The sequence below is a fragment of the Schistocerca serialis genome, chromosome 11, assembly GCF_023864345.2.
Source record: "Schistocerca serialis cubense isolate TAMUIC-IGC-003099 chromosome 11, iqSchSeri2.2, whole genome shotgun sequence".
Classification (NCBI taxonomy): Eukaryota; Metazoa; Arthropoda; class Insecta; order Orthoptera; family Acrididae; genus Schistocerca; species Schistocerca serialis.
Window position 1 is genome coordinate 180,953,848 of NC_064648.1, and position 24,817 is coordinate 180,978,664.

The window sequence follows — 24,817 nt, forward strand, 5'->3', positions numbered from 1 at the left end:
AAGGGCACGGCCGACTTCCTTCCCCCTCCTTCCCTAATCCAATGTGACCGATGACCGCGCTGTTTGCTCTCTTCCCACAACCCCCCCCTCCCCCCCCCCCTCTGACTATCCACAAAAAGCATCCCATTTTTCTGTAGTTTAACAAACTGGGTAGTTCCTGCTACTCATGACAGGGCTTTATGTAAAACACTGACACCTCCTAAAGTGATCTTTCCTCTCTTCACAATGTGAAACACATTCTAAGGAAGAGTGAAGAGTCTTGCTACTATCAGGCAGTCTGTATTTGACAGAGGTTCACAATGGGTTATCTGAAGCACTCTTCTTTTACTGAGTGCTCTTAGCTTTATGGACTGAGGATCAGCTTGTATTAAAGACCTGCTATGCCAACAGCGAACTGCCTCTGCCCTGCTTACGTAAGCAAGTTTCACACAACTGCGATGGACTATGTGCCACAGAGGTTACCCACAGGGTCATTTCAACAGCCACCCAGCCCATCACCATGCTGAAAGTAAGTAGGGCAGAGCCAGTTTGGTATTGCCCTAGCAGGTCTTTAATACAAGCTGATCCTCAGTCCATAAAGCTAAGAGCACTCATTAAAAGAAGAGTGTTTCAGATAACCCACTGTGAACAGACTGCCTGATAGTAGCAAGACAGAAGTCTGAACCGTTTCAGATCTTAAAAGCAAATCTCCACTCCTGAGAAACACGATGTTCCACAGCTCTGTATGGTTGCCACTAAAGCAATGCCAAAGCTTACATTTAGGCCCATCTCACACAGAGTAAGATTTGCTGTATGTTTACCTCCTGGCTCACACAGTGGCTCCTTATCAGGCTCCATCATCTGCTAGGTGGCCACCATACATTATCTGTGCACTTGTCCATTATAGCTCAGGAACTATTTTCCTTGTAAACTTCCCTGAATGCTATTTGTGCTGACCAATCAGAAACCCTGTTTGGCATCTAACATCATAGACTACAAGGTGTGAACTCTCAAAGAAACCAGTCAACACTCGAGAGGAGATGGAAAGTCATGCACCTATCAGATGATCTACAATCTCTCTCAAACTATTTTAGAGACACTAATATGTAAAAAACTGATTCTTGCATATCTCTTAACTTCATTCATTAGCTTCTTGATGAACTGCTTATCGTTTCATTAAATAGTCATCGATGTGTGAGTCGTTCAGATTAAGCAAACTCCTGCAAGAAATTTGGAAAGTTTTCAATGGAAATAAGGGTCACTATGAATTTGCATTTGGTGTATGATAGGCCACATATTGTTGCACATGAAATGTAGCTAACATATTGAATTAGCCTCTAGACTTTGAAGGATATCACTATCACTAATCCTGAAAAAAGTGCTCTATTGTGATCCTGTGCACCAGTAAAAAAGCCAGATTGAAATGTTCATGACATCCCTCATCACTCATACATGGTTACAGATGTCTAAACAAGATTTTGGCAAATGATATAGCATGTAAAGAGGACAGTATTTTGCCATATGATTAATATTTCTATCAAAACATTCAAGCAGATTTTTTCAAAGAACTAATGTAATTTTTAAGTGTCATCGATAGTTGGTTAAACACGAATTGCTGTTGCAACAATATAAATGAAGAAATTATATGTTTGGTTTTATATTGAGAATGTTTTTTTTCATAAGGTATTGACCTTTCTTGTCCTTAGTTGTTAATTTAAAACTACACTGTTTCAAGTTACTGGTAAAGTTTCAACTGCATATGAATATTAGTGAGATAAATGTTTGTCAAGTCTGCTGTGTTTTGGCAAAAGAAGCAGATTTTGACATACCAACAAGAAAAGCTATGTTTTACTCAAAACTAAGCAATAGTAACATTTCTCTGGATAAAAAAAGAGTGAGAAGCCTGGGGTAAATAAATAGCTACTTCTGTTAAAATTCTGACATAATACCCCAATGTATTTTCAATAGTGACTGATTAGTACTGAATCTGCTTTAAAGATATTATTTCTGTGTCTCAGTTATTTGAGAAATATGAAAACAATTAATATATTATCACTTTTAGTTCCAATCCCTATAAATATTCTCAAGATTGGTGATAGTTGTTCCAGCATAATGGAAAGCACCGGCATGAAGATGAAGAATGCAAGAGCAGACAAGGCTGTGAGATGACATCAGACAATAGCCCGCTGACTAGGACCACACCACGACATGAGCACCCTCTATATGAAGAGAGTACAAGTGTCGTTCCTGCCAGCCTCAGGGGGAGTAGAAGACTGACACTAGTAGAAACCACACCTTAGGAGAGAACATCTATGATAGCCATTATCAGTGATCCACAAACTGTGTGACAAACTTGCATGAACATTGTATATAGCAAAGGAATACTGATTGTTTGCACGTTGCCCATCGCTTGTGACATGCTTTGTACCAAACTTAAGTACTGTCAATCTACTTTAGTGTAATAAGACCCATTAATGTGACTTGCTTGAATCGTTGTATAGCTATCTGAGAAAGCACCATCCTTTAGGCACTCTGTAAGTGTCAAGTGGGCTGGACCCCACAACAGTGATATCCTTTGATGTTTAAGGACTAATTGAATGTCAGCCACACTTCACACGCAATATGCACCAAAAGCAAATTCATTGTGACCACTATTTGCATTTAAAAACTTCCAAATTTCTTCCAGTAGTTTATTTAATCTTTAAGTATCGAATAACTATGATTATTTAAAGAAATGACAGGAAGTTCATCATGAAGCTGACAAATGAAGCTATGAGATGTATGAGAACGAAATTTCTTTCAGCAAATAATTTCTTTACAATTGTCTGAGAAAGACTGCAGATTGGCCCATTTGTTCACCTTGCCATTCATCCAGTCAGTGAGCCTGCTCGTGTCTCTGCTAAATCTTACACCATGTGAAAGCCTGGACATGCGAGTTAGCTGTGTGCAATCCTTGCAAGTGAACAGTAAATCACACCACCTAGCAAATTTACAGAAAACCTTATCCCATGTAAGATGGGCTTTATGGAAGACTAACGATTTTCACCAGTACACTGCACTGCTTGGAAATACCAAGTTGTCAAAACCTTATCCTGCTGAGAGTGTGTGATTTACCTAGCATGCTTTCCACTTTAAACTATATTGGAGGCATGTGGAGCTAATCACATACGGAGATACAGTAAAAATAAACCTCCAACTTCTACAAGAATCTTGATACATATGTGAAAACTTACTTTAGTGTCAGTTATATTAACTCCTAAATCTAGTTGTGGATCCTCTTTGACGCAGCCACTGAACACTGAGACTACTACTGGACCTTCGAGAACCTGGAAAATGGAAAGTAGTGTTAATTGTAGCTATTAACAAATAGTGTTAGAAGCTGAATTTAAAGTAAGCGTGGGCAGAAGATACTTCTCAGGGAGAAAAATTCAAAGCATGATTTGGGCATTATTATGGGAAAATTCTGTATCTTCATTGGTGAGCAGCCTATTTCTTCATCCAAAATGTTTCCAAACATTTACACTATGCTCACATAGAACAAGAAAGCTTGTGGAGACAAGAAGTCGAGAGTGTTTAATTATCTCATTACATAAATTTTCCAGATTTGAATCATTCATGTGTAATAAATGCAACAAATCCTATCAGATTTTGGAAACATGTTACAGAATGTGAAAAAAATGATGCAAGGTCATGTGACAGTCTAAAACAATCTGATGCCACATTAGAACAAAGATTACTGAAGCTAATGAGCCACATTGGTTACACCTTGTGTGACAACTTATAAAAACTATGCAAATATGCTATTTCAGGCCTCAGCTACATTAAAAAATTATTTTGGTACAACCTGAAAATACGAAATTTTAGAAATGGATACCATGGTTGAATGTGCTACCATAACCTTACGTGCAATGGTGTAGAGCAGGAATATAAATTATCCACAGATATTTTAATCAATAAATGTCTGTATGCTTGTCTGTTGGACATGAAAAATACACTCCTGGAAATTGAAATAAGAACACCGTGAATTCATTGTCCCAGGAAGGGGAAACTTTATTGACACATTTCTGGGGTCAGATACATCACATGATCACACTGACAGAACCACAGGCACATAGACACAGGCAACAGAGCATGCACAATGTCGGCACTAGTACAGTGTATATCCACCTTTCGCAGCAATGCAGGCTGCTATTCTCCCATGGAGACGATTGTAGAGATGCTGGATGTAGTCCTGTGGAACGGCTTGCTATGCCATTTCCACCTGGCGCCTCAGTTGGACCAGCGTTCGTGCTGGACGTGCAGACCGCGTGAGACGACGCTTCATCCAGTCCCAAACATGCTCAATGGGGGACAGATCCGGAGATCTTGCTGGCCAGAGTAGTTGACTTACACCTTCTAGAGCACGTTGGGTGGCACGGGATACATGCGGACGTGCATTGTCCTGTTGGAACAGCAAGTTCCCTTGCCGGTCTAGGAATGGTAGAACGATGGGTTCGATGACGGTTTGGATGTACCGTGCACTATTCAGTGTCCCCTCGACGATCACCAGTGGTGTACGGCCAGTGTAGGAGATCGCTCCCCACACCATGATGCCGGGTGTTGGCCCTGTGTGCCTCAGTCGTATGCAGTCCTGATTGTGGCGCTCACCTGCACGGCGCCAAACACGCATACAACCATCATTGGCACCAAGGCAGAAGCGACTCTCATCGCTGAAGACGACACGTCTCCATTCGTCCCTCCATTCACGCCTGTCGCGACACCACTGGAGGCGGGCTGCACGATGTTGGGGCGTGAGCGGAAGATGGCCTAACGGTGTGCGGGACCGTAGCCCAGCTTCATGGAGACGGTTGCGAATGGTCCTCGCCGATACCCCAGGAGCAACAGTGTCCCTAATTTGCTGGGAAGTGGCGGTGCGGTCCCCTACGGCACTGCGTAGGTCCTACGGTCTTGGCGTGCATCCGTGCGTCGCTGCGGTCCGGTCCCAGGTCAACGGGCACGTGCACCTTCCGCCGACCACTGGCGACAACATCGATGTACTGTGGAGACCTCACGCCCCACGTGTTGAGCAATTCGGCGGTACGTCCACCCGGCCTCCCGCATGCCCACTATACGCCCTCGCTCAAAGTCCGTCAGCTGCACATACGGTTCACGTCCACGCTGTCACGGCATGCTACCAGTGTTAAAGACTGCGATGGAGCTCCGTATGCCACGGCAAACTGGCTGACACTGACGGCGGCGGTGCACAAATGCTGCGCAGCTAGCGCCATTCGACGGCCAACACCGCGGTTCCTGGTGTGTCCGCTGTGCCGTGCGTGTGATCATTGCTTGTACAGCCCTCTCGCAGTGTCCGGAGCAAGTATGGTGGGTCTGACACACCGGTGTCAATGTGTTCTTTTTTCCATTTCCAGGAGTGTATTTGAAATTACCTGAAAGGTGTGATTGCAAACAAGTTATAAACACAAATGTTTATCTTTTTTGTGATGTTTGTAGACATAAGATATTTATTTGGCAGCTTATTGCTGTCAAAACCTGATGTTTGTTCAATAGTTCAAAGTAGGTTGAAGCAGAATATTAGCTTAAAGAAAAGACAGGTTGGGATCAAACCAGAATACAAAAAGAAGAATTCTGCTTATAGGCAGCAGTCATGGGATGGGTGTGGGCCAGCAGCTTCAGGACAAATTAGGTGCAGGGTACCAGGTCAAAAGTTTTGTGAAACCAAGTGCTAGCCTTGGCCAGGAGATAGAAAACTTAGGTCAGCTATGCAGGGACCTTGAGAAGGAAGATCAAGTAATTATAGTTGAGGGAGCAGGAAACAGCCTGGCTATGAATCCAAGATACAGTATTAGCAGTGACCTGGATAAAATAGGAGCACAAACTGAGTACACAAATGTCGAGTTCGTGGAGGTCTTTCAGCACCATCATCAGCCCTGGGTAAACACTGCTGTAAGGCATGTTAACACTGAGCTGAACAGGATGCTCCAGACACCTGCAAAATCTCACAGAAGTGTTGTTCCAGTAAATGCTATTGGTAGGTGTGGATACACTACACATGGCCCGCACCTGAATAAGATGGAGAAAAGTAAGTTAGCTTCTCTATTAGCAGAAACTGTACGGCGTCCACAGTCACACAAGAGGGTGATCCCTATGGTTAATGGGTCCAGGCAGACAGGGTTTTTAGGTTAAAGCCAAAGTCCAGACAGATGACAATCAAGATAAACAGAATAAAAGAAACTGCACGTACAGTTAATAGGGGTAAAGCTGAGGGCAGTATCAACATACTTCATCAAAATATCAGGGGAATAAAAAATAAAGTAGATGAGCTATTAGTGTGTTTAGATGATCTACAAAATATGGATGAGATTGATATACTCTGTCTGTCTGAACACCATGTAACTGTGGGCATGGATAGTGTCAGTGTAAGTGGGTATAATTTAGCATCTTACACAAGTAGATCTAGGATGGATAAAGGAGGAGTTGCCATTTTCATAAAACAAAGGTATAAATGCAAAACTGTAGAAGTAAGCAAATTTTGTATTGATTAGCACTTTGAGGTTTGTGCATGTGAACTTCAACTAGATAATGTAGTATTGATATTAGCAACAGTGTATAGGTCCCCATTAGTAGACTGGGAGCTGTTCATAAAAAAATTGACTCCCTATTATGCTGTCTGTCCGACAAAAAGAAGAAGTTATTAATCTGTGGTGATTTCAATGTAAATTTCCTAAGTAATTCTGATAGGAAAAGTTAACTAGAAGTGTTATTAACAACATATAACTTCAAATCAGTGATCAATTCCCCTACACGTATAGCTCAGGACAGCAGCACAGTTATAGATAATGTATTTATACAGAAAGAGGATGTAAAACAAACACGTACTTTGCCTGTGGTAAATGGATTGTCAGACCATGATGCACAACTGATTAACTTACAAAACCTAACACGGTGTATAGTTCAGAAACCATTAAGTAAACGTTTGAGGTCGCTCAACCCGGTATCTATACAGCACTTCAGAGAAAGCTTAAGAAATGTTAACTGGGGACATGTATATAATGAGCCAAATGCTAGTGATAAGTGCAACATACCTCTTGATAAATTTATATCCCTCTTTTAACATTGTTCCCCAAAGAAAATTACTAACTGTAACACCACACATTTTTCAAAGAAACCTTGGTTTAGTACAGATATTAAAGTGTCTTCAGGATGAAAAAGAAACCTGTATGAGACAACAAGAACTAGTAAAGATCCAGAAGTAGTTTCACACTATAAAAATTATTATAACATTATAAAAGTTGTAAGAAAATCAAGAAATATGTATGTTAGAGAAGAAATTAACAACTCTGGCAAAAAATAAAATCAATATGGAATGTTGTTAGGAGGGAGACAGGAAAAGTAACCACTGGGGTAGGTTGTATTACTGTCAAAGAGAACGAGACCATCCTAACCAACAGTACATAAGTAGCTAATATATTTAACAACCATTTCTTAAGTGTAGGAGAAAAAATTGATGAGAACAGTTCAAAAGAAAAAGCTAGGCAGTACACAGAAGAGTCTGTTTTGAAAAAATTTAGTCAGATTAAGTTTCACCTAACAACCTCTTGTGAAATAAGTAAAATTACACTACTGGCCATTAAAATTTCTACACCACAAAGATGACATGCTACAGATATGAAATTTAACCAACAGGAGAAAGGTGCTGTGATATGAAAATGATTAGCTTTTCAGAGCATTCACACAAGGTTGGCGTCGGTGGTGACACCTACAACATGCTGACATGAGGAAAGTATCCAACCGATTTTTCATACACAAACAGTAGTTGACCGGCGTTGCCTGGTGAAACATCATGATGCCTCATATAAGGAGGAGAAATGCGTATCATCACGTTTCCAACTTTGATAAAGGTCGGATTGTAGCCTATCGCGATTGTGGTTTATCATATCGCGACATTGCTGCTCGCATTGGTTGAGATTCAATGACTGTTAGCAGAATATGGAATCGGTGGGTTCAGGAGGGTAATACAGAACGCCGTGCTGGATCCCAACGGCCTCGTATCACTAGCAGTCGAGATGACAGGCATCTTATCCGCACGGCTGTAATGGATCGTGCAGCCACGTCTCGATCCCTGAGACAACAGATGGGGACGTTTGCAAGATAACAACCACCTGCATGAACAGTTTGATGATGTTTGCAGCAGCATGGACTATCAGCTCAGAGACCATGGCTGTGGTTACCCTTGATGCTGCATCACAGATAGGAGGGCCTGCGATGATGTACTCAATGACGAACCTGGGTGCACAAATGGCAAAACGTCTTTTTTTTTATGAATCCAGGTTCTGTTTACACCATCATGATGGTTGCATCCATGATTGGCGACATTGCGGTGAACACAACTTTGGAAGCTTGTATTCGTCATCGCCATACTGGCGTATCACCCAGCATGATAGTATGGGTTGCCACTGGTTACACATCTCGGTCACTTCTTGTTCACATTGAACAGTGGACGTTAACATTTCAGATGTGTTACGACCCGTGGCTCTACATTCCATTCGATCCCTGCGAAATCCTACATTTCAGCAGGATAATGCACGACGGCATGTTGCAGGTCCTGTATGGGTCTTTCTGGATACAGAAAATGTTTGACTGCTGCCCTGGCCAGCACATTCTCCAGATCTCTCACCAACTGAAAATGTCTGGTCAATGGTGACCGAGCAACTGGCTCATCACAATACGTCAGCCACTACTCTTGATGAACTGCGGAATCGTGTTGAAGCTGCATGGGCAGCTGTACCTGTACCCCATCCAAGCTCTGTTTGACTCAATGCCCAGGCGTATCAAGGCCATTATTACGGCCAGAGGTGGTTGTTCTGGGTACTGATTTCTCAGGATCTATGCATTCAAACTGCATGAAAATGTAATCACATGTGAGTTCTAGTATAATATACGTGTCCAATGAGTACTCGTTTATCATCTGCATTTCTTCTTGGTGTAGCAATTTTAATGGCAACTGGTGTATTAAATCTGAAAAATAAATGTTCTGTTGGAGTAGATGACATATCTAATAAGATATTAAATCAATGTGGAGCAATTACAGCTGATTTTCTGAGTCACATATGTAATGCATCACTAACTATAGGTATTTTCCCAGACAGGTTAAAATATGTCATTGTCAGGCTTCTCTACAAAAAGTGGGACACCACAGATGTCAATAATTATCAGCCAGTATCCTTGCTTACAGCATTCTCAAAAATCTTTGAGAAAGCAATGTACTCTAGAGTGGTTAACCATCTCAACAGTAATGGGATACTTAGTAAACCACAGTTCGGATTTCAAAAATGCTGTTCCACTGAGACAGCAATATACAATTTCACTGTCCATGTAACAGAGTCTTTAAATAGTAAAATGTCACCAATAGGATTTTTTTGTGACTTGTGAAAAGCATTTGATTGTGTGAAGCATGACATTATGTTACAGAAATAACAATTCTATGGTATAAATGGAATAGCATATAAGTGGTTTAAGTCATACCTACAGAACAGGAAGCAAAAAGTTTCTTTTTATGGGTCAAGTGATTTAAATCAATTTGCCACTTCATCTGACTGGGGTGAAATTACATTAGGTGTTCCATAGGGTTCAATCATGGGTCCCCTTCTGTTCTTGATATATGCGAACAACCTCCCTTCCTATCTGAAACAGGAAGCTGAACTGACACTATTTGCTGATGATACAAGCATAATTATTAATCCAGTAAAAGGAAGTCAAATTAAAAATGATAGAAATAAGGTCTTTGGAAAAGTCATTAATTGGTGTTCTGCAAATGCGCTTGCTCTAAACTTTGAAAAAACACAGTACATCCAAATTTCTACTGCAAAAAGTACAATTCCTTCAATAAATATAAAACATCAACAGAAGTCAGTAGACAGTAGACAGGGTTTGGGTGTACATATGGATGAGAATCTTAATTGGAAAATTCATATTTTAGATAAAGCGACCAGGTTCAGCAACTTTTGCGATTAGAATAATTGCCAATTTTGAGGATATAGAAATTAGTAAGCTAACATACTTTGCATATTTTCACACTCTGTCATACGGAATAATATTTTGGGGTAACTCAACATTTAGAGAAAAAGTATTCACTGCTCAAAAGAAAGTGGTTAGAATAATGTGTGGGGTTCATAGTCACACATTTTATAGGCATCTTTTTAAAAGATTGGGAAATCTTACAACAGCCTCACAATACATTTGCTCATTAATGAAATTTGTTCTCAACAACATGGACTAGTTTAAAAACAACAGTGACATTCATGATTATAGTACCAGAAAATAGAAACACTTACACTATCCTTTGCTCAACCTATCTTTGGCACAGAAAGGGATAAAATATGCTGCTTTAAAAATTTTCAACAAATTACCAGATGAAATAAGGCGTCTGACAGACAGCAGTAATAGCTTCAAAAATCAATTGAAATCATATCTCCTTGACAACTCCTTCTATACCACAGATGAATTCTTGAATAGGAATAAATAAATCTATTAATATAGTATGTTAAAAATTTGTTTCATATGTGCATTTCTTGTGCACTTGACACATTCCTCATCATAACGGCTAGCTTTCACAGCTACACGTTTCATATATCAGTAAATCAAAACATAAAAAAATAATCAGATAGTGTTTTGAATGAAGGTAACTTAATTGGAATGTTTTCTGCATCATATTTCCTATAGATATTTTCACACACATGAAGAATTACTTAGTATCTCAACAATGGCATGATGTGTAGTTGGTATGAACTTTTTATGCACTTCAGTGATGGAAGGTTATTGCTATGCGCAACTTACTGAATATACATACTTAACTGTTTTTATTCCTTCACCCTGTCAAGATTAATAAACTAGCAACAGAAAGGCAATAGAACTCATCCATTGCCTTCGTGCAAAATACAAATGTCAACATCAAAACAGTAATTTCACTGAAGTGATATACAGCAACATCTTCATCTTCAGACAAAGAAATTCAATAATTTCGCCATTTTAAATGAACTAAATGTTTGTTTACCTGATTGTATTATTTTATTTATTACCATTTTATTTATTTTATTTTTTATTTATATTTTATTTATTACCATTTTATTCATGGTATAATTTTATTTACAAAGCATACAAATACACTGACATTCAAATCCACAGTAACTACAAGATGCAAGCAGTATCATCCACATCCACCTGGCACCATTACTATGTACATGAAGGATGGAGTCATTATGGTTCCTGTTTGGCGAATTGTGTGTGTGTGTGTGTGTGTGTGTGTGTGTGTGTGTGTGTGTGAGTGTGTGAGTGTGTAGGGAGGGGTGTGTAGGGAGGGGTGTGTAGGGAGGGGTGTGTAGGGAGGGGTGTGTAGGGAGGGGTGTGTAGGGAGGGGTGTGTAGGGAGGGGTGTGTAGGGAGGGGGGTGTAGGGAGGGGGGTGTAGGGAGGGGGGTGTAGGGAGGGGGGTGTAGGGAGGGGGGTGTAGGGAGGGGGGTGTAGGGAGGGGGGTGTAGGGAGGGGGGTGTAGGGAGGGGGGTGTAGGGAGGGGGGTGTAGGGAGGGGGGTGTAGGGAGGGGGGTGTAGGGAGGGGGGTGTAGGGAGGGGGGTGTAGGGAGGGGGGTGTAGGGAGGGGGGTGTAGGGAGGGGGTGTGCAATTATATGAAAAAGGAACAGTAATTTGAAAGTTAGAAATATCTCTGTTGATATTACATTTTTGTGTGTGTTATGCACCCATCATCAGATGTAACTCCCTATCAGGATTTCTGTTTAGTACTGATATCCCGTAATACTCAATACTGTAACATCAATGGTCAGATTATTCCCAAGAAATTACTGTGTCTATTTCACAAGTGGAAATAACTTTTAAGCAGAGAAATCTACTCACCTACTGAGATCCATGTAGGTAGCTCAGTACTAAATAACAGCCAACTACATTATTTAACAAAGTGAAAAATTAGGAGAACTTAATCTGCAGCAGCTACATACCTCTTTCTTAATGCTCTGTGGATTACAGATGTGAAGTGGATCATCAGCAACTGCCTCAATCTGTAACAAGGCAATGAGAAAATGGAACCAAAATAATTTACATCATTGGGATTCACAGAGGTGTGTGTGTGTGTGTGTGTGTGTGTGTGTGTGTGTGTGTGGTGTGTTTTCCATTTCATACAAAGTAATACTGTGCTCCTTGTATAGTTGTGCAGGTTCCCTCAGTTGTAATTTCATACTTGGAAAGAAAAGCTATATATGCACAGATCAAATTTTCTGAATGAGTTTAACATGCTAGTCTTTAGAATACCACAGTAAACAGCTAATTTTACAGCTTCTGCACTTCATGTAATACAGGACAATGCATTTATGAATTATACTGAGCACTCCATTATTGGTTGTAGTGCTGTTGTCAGTTTTTATACTGAAGGACCAAAGAAACTGGTATAGGCATGTTATTTAAATACAGAGAGCTCTAAACAGGCAGAGTATGGCACTGCCAGCGCCAATGTCTATATAAGACTACAAGTGTCTGGCACGGTTGTTAGATTGGTTACTGCTGGTACAATGGCAGATGATCAGGATTTAATTGAGTTTGAACGTGATGTTACAGTCAGCACACGAGTGATGGGACACAGCATCTCTGAGGTATCGATGAAGTGGGGATTTTCCCGTGTGACCATTTCATGAGTGTGTTGTGAATATCAGGAATCCTGTACAACATCAGATCTCTGACATCGCCCTGGCTGGAAAAAGATCCTGCAAGAACGGGACTGACAATGACTGAAGAAAATTGTTCAACATGACTGAACTGCAACCCTTCTGCAAATTGCTGTAAATTTCAATACTGGGCCGTCAACAAGTGTCAGCATGTGAACCATTCAACAAAACATCATTTAGATGGGCTTTCGGAGCTGAAGGCCCACTTATGTACCCTTAATGACTGCACAATACAAAGCTTTATGACTCACCTGGGCCCATAAACGCCATCATTAGACTACTGATGACTGGAACATGTTGCCTGCTCAGATGAGTCTCATTTCAAACTGTATTGAGTGGATGGATGTGTATGGATATTTAGATAATCTCATGAATCCATGGACCCTGCAAGTCTGCAGGGCACTGTTCAAGCTGGTGGAGGCTCTGTAATGGTGACGGGTGTATGCAGTTGGAGTGATATGGGACCCGATACATCTAGATATGACTCCAACAGATGGCACATGTGTATGCATCCTGTCTGATCACCTGCATCCATTCTTGTCCATTGCACATTCCAAAGGATTTGGGCAATTCCAGCAGGACAATGCAACACCCCACATGGCCAGAATTGCTACAGAGTGGCTCCAGGAACACTCTTCTGAGTTTAAACACTTCCGGTGGCCATCAAACTCCCCAGACATGAACATTAATGAGCATATCTGGGATGCCTTGCAACATACAGTTAAGAAGAGATCTCCACACCCTCTTACGCTTACAGATTTATGGACAGCCCTGCAGGATTCATAGTGTCCATTCCATTCAGAACTACTTCAGACATTACTCAAGTCTATGCCACATCGTGTTGTGGCATTTCTGCATGCTTGCAGGGGTCCTACGCGATATTAGGCACATGTACCAGTTACTTTGGCTCTTCAGTGTATACCACAAGATGAAATAACATTTACATAGAGAACTCTACTCATCCGATGTGATCCAGAAGGAGCCACTGGCTCCAAAAGCTTGTGAAAGTTAAATATTTTTTTGTGTGTGTGTTTCCCTGCCCCTGCTTGGTGAGTAAATTTTTTTATTTGTCCATTTACATTAAACAGAAAGAAACTATGACCAAGTAAGAGTATTATTTTTTATTGCCATTTATATCACAATATGACATAAGAAAAATGTTTATGCATCACCGACTGATACTATTGATATATCAACTCACTTATTAAACACATTCAAAGTACGCAAAATAGTAGACACTGGAAAATTCTTCAGGAATACTTGCAAAGTTCCAAGCACTTTTTGATAGAAACAATTAAAAATAGAAGGAAAAAAAATTCTTTAGTTTCAATACATGCAGTTTCTTCCTCAAGGATGAAGAGGGAAAGTTTGAAAATGAAGGGCATGTCACTCAGATCCATGGCTGAGAAAGGCAAATCTGAAGGTACAGAAAAATGAAAGAGAAGGTATCAGAGGGTAGGATATCAAGGACAGTACACTGGTAAGCACTGTGCCAATTTACATGATAACTGAAGGATAAACAAGGGAAGGAAAGCTGAATTAAAGACAAAAACGCTAACCTGTATGAATAGTACAATTAAACATTGTGAGAGCTGTTGAAAAGGAGAGTGGGAGAAACCAAAAATAGACATAGGGGGAAATATGAAGATAAAAACATAAAAAGTGGCAAGGGATATAATGAAATTACATTCATAGAAAGAAGGGGAAGACGTTTAAGTCTAGATAATTGTCCCAGTGTTTGGAGTCTTTCCAGAAAATAAAAGAATCAGGAACACTATGCAACAATTGTAACAATTTGGTACAGTCCTTATGAAAGTGTAACGGAAATTCCCAAGGGACTTAAATAGGAATGCTTGCAAGAAAGAAAACATAGCTCTCGGGACACACTACTACATAAATTTACAGAACCTGTACTCAATGCTCAATGTAGAAACTGCAACCAGTATGGTGCCACCGTTGTACATGTTGCTCAGGGATTAAGAGAACATGATAAGAGATATTAGGAGACATACAGAGGCATACAAACTGTAATTTTCCCTTGCTGAATACTCAAGCTGAAAGAAAATCAATAATATTAGATAGATGTGGCCCCCATTATGTGCTGTACAGTGGTTTGCAGAGTATATATGTACATGTACAACAGAGATAAAGTCAATGAGGATGGTGGTGGACTGATGACCTCATAAGTTAAGTCCCATAGTGCTTAGAGCCATTTGAACCATTTGAGGATGGTGGTATGTGGGAATATGTTGGAGAAGATATACTTGATCTATTTGATCCATGCTACATGACTACCTGTGTGAGGAGTGGTCATTTATCTGATTTGTTTTAAGCATGAAGAAGAGACATGCTGCACAATATTTTTTGGCACCTCAAATTGTTATCAGTATTTCCAAATCAGGGAGCATGAAACATTATCCATTATGATGAAATGATATCTGTTAACTGTGGATTAGTTTCAGCAAGACTGCTCACCCTCCAATGACTCTTACATTGAGGAGCCAAGGCAGTAAGAGGAGTGTCCACTTACAAGCTTTAATGCTGCCTGCTGGTGTTTCAGGCAAGTAAAACAATAAAGACAGTATAGAGGCAAAGCAGAGACGAATAAGTAATCATTCTACCAATGACACAGCTAACAAATGGGAAAATCCACTCACATGAAAGACTCTGTCAACGGGCAGGTTGTTATAGCCCAGTATGTGGGAACAATTATCTAGGAAATTGCAAAGTTGGCATCTGCTTGCCATGCTTCATTACAAAATTTGGAGGCCAGAGGCTGGCTGGCTGCCTTGCTTTGTAAAACAGGACAGGCAGCTATCTGTTGCAGATCTGATGGTAGTACAATGCCATCGTAGACACAAGTGTTTTGCAGCACAGTGTTCACTGCACACTGTCAAGCATGAGGCTTCCCATCAGATGACACCTGTGTGTGCCCATTTTTACCCAACATCACCTTCAATTAAGACTGCAGTGGACACAGATTCACCATGACTGGACCATGCAACCATGGAAACTTACTGCCTCCTCAGGTAAATCCCATCAATGGTGACCTCCATACACACTGTCATACAGGTGACAAGTTGATCAAAACGTGCATCACATCATGAATGTGTATCCGTGGGAGCAGTATTACGCTAAGGGGGACATACACTGGTCTTCCATGTGGTCTGAGGTAGTAAAGTCATTATGGCAGCTTTGAACTATGTTTACATTATTGTGGACTGCCTGCATCCCTGTATGGTTGATGGCATCCCTGACAGGAATGCCATCTTCCAGCAGGATAACTGACTGTCACAAACAGAACTGTGTAACAGAAATCTTAGTAGCATGACAGAGGACTCTCAATGTTTCAGCCACAAAATTTACGTAATCTGGACCAAATGAAACACACCAGGGAAGCTATGGGTGCTAGCTCCATGCCCAAAAAATGGACAATCTGTAATTTATAGGAACCTTGTGATTTGTGCATAGACATCTGGTACCACATACCTCAGATAACTAACAAGGACTTGTTGGATCGATCCGACACACAATCTCTGCTGTACTGCCTTCTAAAGGTGGACCAACATGCAAACCAGGTACTCATAATGCTTTGCCCCATCAGTGGATGTCCTGCTTTTACACAGACTGCAGTTGGGCCCACTCATTGTAATGCAAAGCAGAAATTTTAAATGCAATAATGAATGTACGTGCCGAGAAGACAAAGCTTACAAAATGTGGATATTATGAAACTGCTCTCCCCCATGTCACCGTCCCATTGTGGGAGTATTGCACACACCATATTTGGGAGAAACCAACAGTGAGTAGTGCTAGTTCTGCATGTAGCTCAAATAATTGAACAAAAAACTACTATTACAATATAAATCAGCCTTCCTGAGATTTAATACTGCTACTAACAGCACAATATCAAAAGAACCCTGGAAATTAGAGGTACCAAAAGAGTTTTATCAAGATCATCTAACACCAATACCTTAATGCATTTGTATACAATTATGCTGACTGTTAATCTAGATGGTAAATTTGCTGGAAAATTATATATTATGCTGTGAGAAGCTGAAGGTGCTCTGCCCCTACAAATCTATCTCGTGTCCATGATCTTGCAATGCCAGCAGAGAATATTTACATCACAGCCAGCAAGAGTGGGGAAACGTGTGTAAGAGATCTACAACAATGGTATGAGCACTGTTATTGGCCAATAGTTGGTCAAAATAACTTGCTTTTTCCTGATTCCAGGTCAGCGTATAAACACTACTCCTTTAGAGCAAACTATCCCTCCTGAAAAGTGTGTGACATTGCAATTCACACCACCTAGAAACACAGGTCACATTCAGCCTCTGGAAGTTTTGTTTTTTCTGTGCCTATAAAACATGTTATAACACTATGTGCAGCTATGTCTTAACGGACAGCCTGTTTCACAATAAGCTCCATGACAGACTCTGTTGTATCTGGTTGTATGTCATCACATTCCATCAGTCCTCATCACCCCATTACACCAATATGATTCTATATGAATTCTTTAAGAGGGGATACCTAGCTGAATCTCCTGCACAGTTTGGAATTCCCAAGGAGTTCACCTTCGATATCACTCATGTGAACCTTTGTGATCACCAACGCACACCAGTTTTCATTTGGTGTTCACAGTGCAAGTTAATGATTTGTTTTGAACATTTATTTAATGTTGACAATGTCCATTTTGTGAAGTGTAACATGCATGTCCCATAGATGGTTGATCTCTGCACCTCCCACATACTCATTTTCTATGCACTCTTAATGCACATTAGCAGCTAATATTTTTTCTGTCATAATTATTACCACAACACTTGCAAATGAACCTTACTGAAGATTGAACTTGCAACCTCAGATTCTAGGGATTCCTTGTTAGAAGATTAACTGAAAAAAGTAAACTTAAGTACAGAATGTAACTAAGTTCAAAAAAGTGCATGAGGAAGTTTAGTTAAATACACTCTATGGAATTCAGAAGTTATCAAAGAAAAAAGTTCAGGACATGAAATATATCTACGACAGTACAGAAAAAGACCACAATTTTAAGAACGTCAGGAAGTAACAGGGAGGAACAAAACAGATGTAACCTACCCCATGTTATTCCATTTGTACATTGAGCCAGCAGTAAAGGAAACTAAGGAGAAAATAAAACTGGATGAAACTAGGGACACATTTGGTATGGAATTAAAGTTTAGGGAACAGTGATATGGAATGTAATATTTGCTGATAACACTGTAAAAGGACTTGGAACATAAGTGAATGGCATGTCTTGAAAAGTGGTTACAGGATGAAAAACAGAACTAAAGCAAAAGCAATGGAGTATAGCTGAACTGAGTCAGGTAATGCTGGGCAAGCTGATTAAAAAATGTGATGAAAATAGCAGACGAATTTTGCTAGTTAGGAAATAAAATGTAGACTTTTAATAGTAAGAAAGCTTTCCTGGAAATGACATTAACACTGAATATAAAGGCTGTTTCAAAAAGCATACCTCCAGCATTACAAGAATTTATCTGCTACATACATGGAGATAGAAACTTGAAGTAGATTCTAGCTTCCCCATAGAACTGGAAAGTTTTAGTTTCACGAGAATCATTCTATTTTCATGCAGTTATCTTTGATGTGGATGCACATACTGTATACACTCCTGTAGTACTTCTTACAGTTACATTTAAGATCAATTTTTTTTTTTCATTTCCTGTCGCAAATATATGAAATGCTCTGCACTGGACACATAACATACATCCAGACAATAGTCAAACATGTCTGATATTTTTACAAGCATGTCTGGAGTTACTGAATTCACTGCTGTTGCTATGTGGTATCATTGTTGGAAAGGAAGACACATAAAGGGGGTCTTTCACAAGTCCACTCATAAAAATACGGTGAGATGAAGCAACCTTAAAGGCCAGTAATATAATGCAATACTTGTTTACCCTTTATAAGAGAGTTTCAGTACAACCTAATTGCACCTGTTGAAATGGAGAACATAAAACACCTTCTGTTGTCTTATCACCTTCTGGACTCTATGCACACTGGGTAATGAATGGTCAAGCAAGCGAGTGAGCTGCACCAGAGAGCCACTGCCAGCAATGACAGGAAGCAGAAATTAACACTCAGCACCAAGGTAAACTTTTATCTTCAATGCACAATTTAAAATTCACAAGTTTATACCTTCATTCATACTGAATGTATAGTCTTGTGGCATCCGGTGAATTTTTATCTTAGGAAGACTTTCCTGGAAGTATCTGTCTGGAGAATATCTTTACTTGGATGTCAAATGCATATACTAAACAGCATGGCCGAAAAGAGAACAGAAACTTCCAAAATGTGTATTCATCATCCATTTGGATGTCCCTAAGCTGCCAAGATCTACATCACTGAAACTGCACCTGAGAGTAGGGTAGGGGGGAGGAGAATGCAGGATCTTCACTATAAAGTTCTCATCTCCATCTCCTCCCCTAAGGAGACGGATGCTGTATGCCTGGGCTATCACCTGCAACTACAACTACGCGGCAACATGGCTGACACCCGTGGGTTGCCACACGGCTGATCCACATGGGCCAGCAGGTTCAGCTTCTCAATTACAACACTGGCCAGCATGGGCTGAATGTAAATAAGTACAATGACACATGTACATGCACAACCAGTCACAGTGTTTGAAGACTAGTTTACAGCAGACTCCACAAAAATGGGCAGCACTAACATCACCACTAGAGGCACTGTGATTTCCACCAGCAATGCTGCATTTGTGGCACTGTCTTACCTATGTGGATCATGTGCATGCCAAATGCAAGGCAGGTGTCCATTCACCAGGTCTGAACTTCAGACATCACATGACCACTAGCAAAGCAGTTCTATCCATGGAGCCAGAACAGAATTTACTGCTCACAGTAACTGCAGTTCCAAGCAAAGAACTGAGCATAGGTTATCAGCACAGCAGAGCTGCAATGAGCAGTCAACAATTGCTACCAGAGCCATCCCTCCACCGATCTCTGTCTCATCAGGCACTGTGCTCCTGGGGCATTATATGCCAATTAAACTTAAACTTTGTGCTTGTGTCAAGCAGTTGCATTAAGAAACACCAGTCTACCAGACTTTGAACAATTACAAGTATTTTCCATCATGACAAACAAACTATTAACATCATTGACTTAATTTCCTTGTGATTCCTTATTCTGGGAGATTATATTGCATGTGTCCATCAGACTTTCGGTGGCTACCATTACTGTGGACATATTATTGTGAATTTATTCTGTTTCCTTTTGTGTTAGAAATCAAGTGTTTGTTGTTGTACCATCTGGGAATCATCATCCGCATGTGTGGTTGCACTCTGGTCACCAGAAATTCAAATGTTTGTGTGGGTACAGTAGTTACGCAGACATGTAAAATGTACACGAGATAAGCCAGACAACAGCAACAACAAGCTTCTTTCTTTGTTAAGGTTCTGATTAATTTTAAAGAGTAGCAGGACTTCTTAAAGTTCTAAATGGAGGAAAAGAAATTATATTTTTCATAAAGACTTTCTGCTATAGTCAAGTGTTCTGCCCTTAAATAATTGGGGAACAACTTAATTGAGTCATTGTTTGTGTGTCTTATTATAAACTATTTTCCTTTTATGGCCTGAAGCAAACTGTCCAGCATTTTTCCTGTTCATATTTGAGCACCAGTGTCAGATAAACCACTTACACTTGCATTGTTCACTGCTAACTGTTTATCATAAACAACTCATACAAAAGTCAGAACATTTCCTCACTAGATCAGAAAGATATGCTACATTACTAAATACTTCTCAGTATGATATCTACAGTCTTTATTTTGTGACTGTTGTTTGATTCCATATGTTACTGAAGTTTATTCCAGGACATGTTAAACCACTAGTTTTACAGAAACGGGCAGCTCTATTAAGAAGTCACTGCTTGCAAAAGGTGAGAGTCTGGGACCAAAGCCTGCTCATGCACACAGTTCCTACCTACCAGCAGGTTTCAATTAAATTACATCTTCATCTTCAATGAATGCTACACAATGCAATTATCCACATCAGTGTAAGAAGAAGAGAAAAGTGCACTCACCTCTTCATCAATTCTTAGGGGATCCTGTGCATTACTGAGGCAATTGGGCAAGTCACACTTGTGCAGAACCTGAAAAGAAGTAAATAGGGTTACTATTGTGTGGGCCTACAGTGGAAGGTGGAGTAAAGTAGTCAATCAATGGTTACTGATAGAAGCTTCTCAGTTACATGTTTTCAAACTACATATGATAAGGTATCACATCAAATACTTACAAACAAAAATATATAATGAACAGAAACTATATGCATTTTTCTGAGACCTTACATACTGACCTCTTTTTCCAATCTAATGGGATAAAGTACCCAGTGCAAACACACATACAGTTAAACCAAATGGCAGTTCTCTTTCAATTGAAGTACTGTCACTGTCTTGGTATCTTCATTTAGGTGCAAACACTTTTCTATTCTTTGACTGCACTATTAACAGTTTCAACAACATTATAAATGTGATGAGAAGGATTAATTTGCTTTTCTTGCACCGTTTTAAGGATATCAAAAGCTTCTCTATGTTGCCCTTTTTAAAAGCTGGTTCTCTAGCCAGCGAGGTGGCTTCTTAAGACTAATATTACAGTGCTGCCTTTGCCTACCATCTCCAACTCTCTGTTCAGATGATGCATTATTTTATTCTGCCCTGCCAACCGGGATGCTAATCTAAATAGAGCATTCACTGTAAATACAGAAAATCACTTCTCCATTTCAGAAATATAATCAAGTGCTTCTTGTTCTTATTCTTTACTGAATACACTCCATAAGCTTCTCATAATCTTTTTACCACCTACTGTACCTCCATTTTTTCCAGAAACTCTTCCTTTCAGAGTATTACACTGAACATGAAATTGCTTTGTTGCTTCTTTACTGCCTCAATCGCATTCTCTATCACAAAAGGGTCTCTCGTGTTTTTCTCTTTTTCTCACATATTTTCTAGGCATCTTGATCCATAGTACCTGATTTTTTTATTAAGCCAAATATTGCAAACCAGATATGGTTTTAAATAAAATTAATTATTCAATTCAAAATTGTCTCAAAAGATTAGAATAAAGGTTGGTGTGTTTGTGTATAAAAGGTTTTAAAAGTCAATATGTGATGATATATGTGATGATATATGTGATGTATAGAAGTAAAATCGAAGAAAGGTAAGTCCAGGATGGAATGTAGTGTATGTGAGATCTGTCTTTTTCACAGTTTGCTTAAAAAAGAAAAAATCATTTCTGTTGCAACAAGTTGTAGAGAGGATACAATTTTCTCAACAGGATACATTTCAGTTTCTTCAGCACTTAAGCCATTTTAGTTCTAGATGTGAAATACCTTTGACAAAATGCAGAAAGATCTGATCTGATAACTATTTTTGGGCAGATATCCTTCCAAAAATTAGAAAACATCCTACTTGGTGTGGGTTTTAGGTGCACGTCATTTGTAAAGGAAGCCATATTAGTGTCAAACAATTCGGCTTTACTATCAGTTGAAGGTAGAAGTCAAATATACACAGTGCTACTTGTGCCTCTTAAGATTACGGCATTTTGTTCCGCATTACTACATAAAAATCTAAGAACAAACACTAAAAAACAAGAGGGCACACACTTAGGAATTTTTCTTGCATTACTGTGTGCATTCGCCATCAGTTCTCTATCACTGTACACATTTGCTAGGCATTTTAATACAGTGGGCAAACATGTAAGTGTTTTTACAAACATGACAATGTTTTACAAATTATTTAGTTTGTGGCTGTATCCTGTCAGTTTGTACTTCATGTTTATTTGCTGTCAAAGAAGATCTTAAGTTAGGCTGCAATTGGCTCAAAATGACTAATATGTTGACATCATTTTTATAATAATCAGTCACAGCACCTTCACATTACATTTCTAAATACACACCAACCAAACATTTATTGCAATATTCTTCCTTGCATCCAACCCATGTTTAGAAAATGTGGAATGAAATCATGGTCTCTGTCAACACAAAAAAAATGAACTAAATCTAAACAGTCATCAGTTATTATCAGGTCAAAGACTTCCACATGATCACTTTCACCTACTGCTTGCTTGTTATTACCACTTCATTCTATTTCAACAATAACATTAACAATAATATTCTGATTGTTGCCTGACACTTCATCAAACTTTGGAACATCTTGTAATAAGAAATATCAGAGAGAGTAACTGACTTCTTAACCTGAGGTTCCAGTTCATTGTCAATTCTACAGCTACATCTACACTCTATAAACCACCACTAACTGCATGACAGATGGTACGTCCCATTGTACCTGTTATTGGGATTTCTTCCTGTTCCAGTCGCATATGGAGGCAGGAAGAATGACTGACTCAAGGCCTCTGTGCATTCTGTAATTATTCTGATCTTATCCTCATGACCTCTGTGTGAGTGATACACAGAAGGTTGTGGTATATTTCTAGAGTTATCATTTAAAGCTGGTTCTTGAAACTTTGCTAATAGACTTTCTCAGTATAGTTTACATCTGTCTTCAAGAGCCTGCCAGTTCAGATTCTTCAGTAGCTCTGTGACACTCTCCCATGAATCAAATGAACCTATTAAGATTAGTGCTGCTCTTCTCTGTAAACATCCAATATCCTCTGTTAGTCCTATTTAGTATGTGTCCCACACATTTGAGCAATACTCTACAATGGGTCACACGAGTGATTTCTTAACAATCTTCTTTAGAGACTGATTGCATTTCCCCAGTATTCTACCAATACACCTAAGTCTACTACCTGCTTATCGACAACTGAGCCTATGTGATGTTTCCAGAATGTCATGGAGGTGGTCATTCTGTTCAAGATATCTCATTCTGTTTGTGCGCAGAATATGTTCCAAGATTCTGCAACAAACTGATGTCAAGGATATTAGACAGTAGTTAGTGGATCAATTCCACTACCCTTCTTGTAGATGGGTGTGACCTGTGCTTCTTCCCCAAGAACTGGGCATGGTTTTTTATTCAAGGGGTCTACAGTACATTATAATTAGAAAAGATATCAATTCATCCCGAAATTGAGCATAAAATCTGACAGAGATTCTATCAGACCCTGGAGCTTTGTTCAATTTTAATGATTTCAATTGTTTCTCAACACCAAAGACACTAATATTTATTTCATCTATCTTTTCAGTGGCAAAAAGATTAAATTGGGGCAATGCTCCTGGGTTTTTCTCTAAAGGAACATTTGAAAACAGAGTCAAGCATATCAGCTTTTGCTTCGCTAACCTCAATTGCAGTACCTGTCTCATTCACTATGGAGTGGACGCTAACATTGGTTCCACTGAAAGCCTTTACAAATGACCAGAATTTTTTGGGTTTTGTGAAAGATCACTTGACAAAATTATGCTGTGGTAGTCGTAGAAGGCATCACACACATTGCTCTCTTGACAGGCAGACATGTTTTATTCAGTCTCTCTCTCTCTCTCTCTCTCTAGTCCTATGCTTTGTTATACATCTATTACACAATAATCTCTGTTTCTTTAGAAGTTTCTTTACATTCACAATATACCATTGAGGGTTCCTCCAATTCTAAACTTTTCTACTGGGTGCATACCTGACCAGTGCATGGTCAATTATTATTTTAAACTTGAGCCACAGTTCCTCTACATGGTCCTGTCCTGCACTGAAAGTTTAAGTTCCTTACTTAGATATGACACTACTGATTTTTTTATCTAGTTTACTGAACATAGATACTTTTCTGTTTGTTTTAGTTTCCATTTGTACTTTGTTAATCATTGTTGCCACAATCACATCAAAACTGGTATCACTGACCATGATGCGGACATCCTCAAAGATGACACGTCTATTTGTTGCCATTAGATCCAATATGTTTTCATCATGAGTGGGGTTCTTCTTTGTTCTATATAGCTTTCAGATAAAAAATTTGTTAATGTTTCCCAGGACACCTTATCATGCTCATCACTAACAAAGCTCCAATTTTCCCAGTTGATTGTTTGATGATTAAAGTCTCCACCAATGATTACAGCATGACCAGAGAACTTACATACAAGTGAACAGAAGTTTACCCTAAAGTCCTCTGTTACATCAGGAGATGAGT

The 24,817-nt window shown here is 39.5% G+C and overlaps 1 protein-coding gene across 4 annotated transcripts in view; it reads right to left on the bottom strand.

Moving 5' to 3' along the window:
• LOC126427361 (uncharacterized) overlaps nt 1–24,817 on the bottom strand; it is a 200,943-nt gene that overhangs the window by 20,812 nt on the left and 155,314 nt on the right. For all 4 annotated transcript variants that reach the window (XR_007576653.1, XR_007576654.1, XR_007576652.1 and 1 more), the window contains 3 exons: nt 20,776–20,844; nt 11,984–12,043; nt 3,213–3,305 (listed from right to left, as the gene is read on the bottom strand). Coding sequence is in view for 1 of the 4 variants with exons in the window: in XM_050089702.1 (XP_049945659.1) it covers nt 3,213–3,305; nt 11,984–12,043; nt 20,776–20,844 (222 nt within the window). In the remaining 3 variants the exon portion in view is untranslated. The remainder of the gene's footprint in view (nt 1–3,212; nt 3,306–11,983; nt 12,044–20,775; nt 20,845–24,817) is intronic.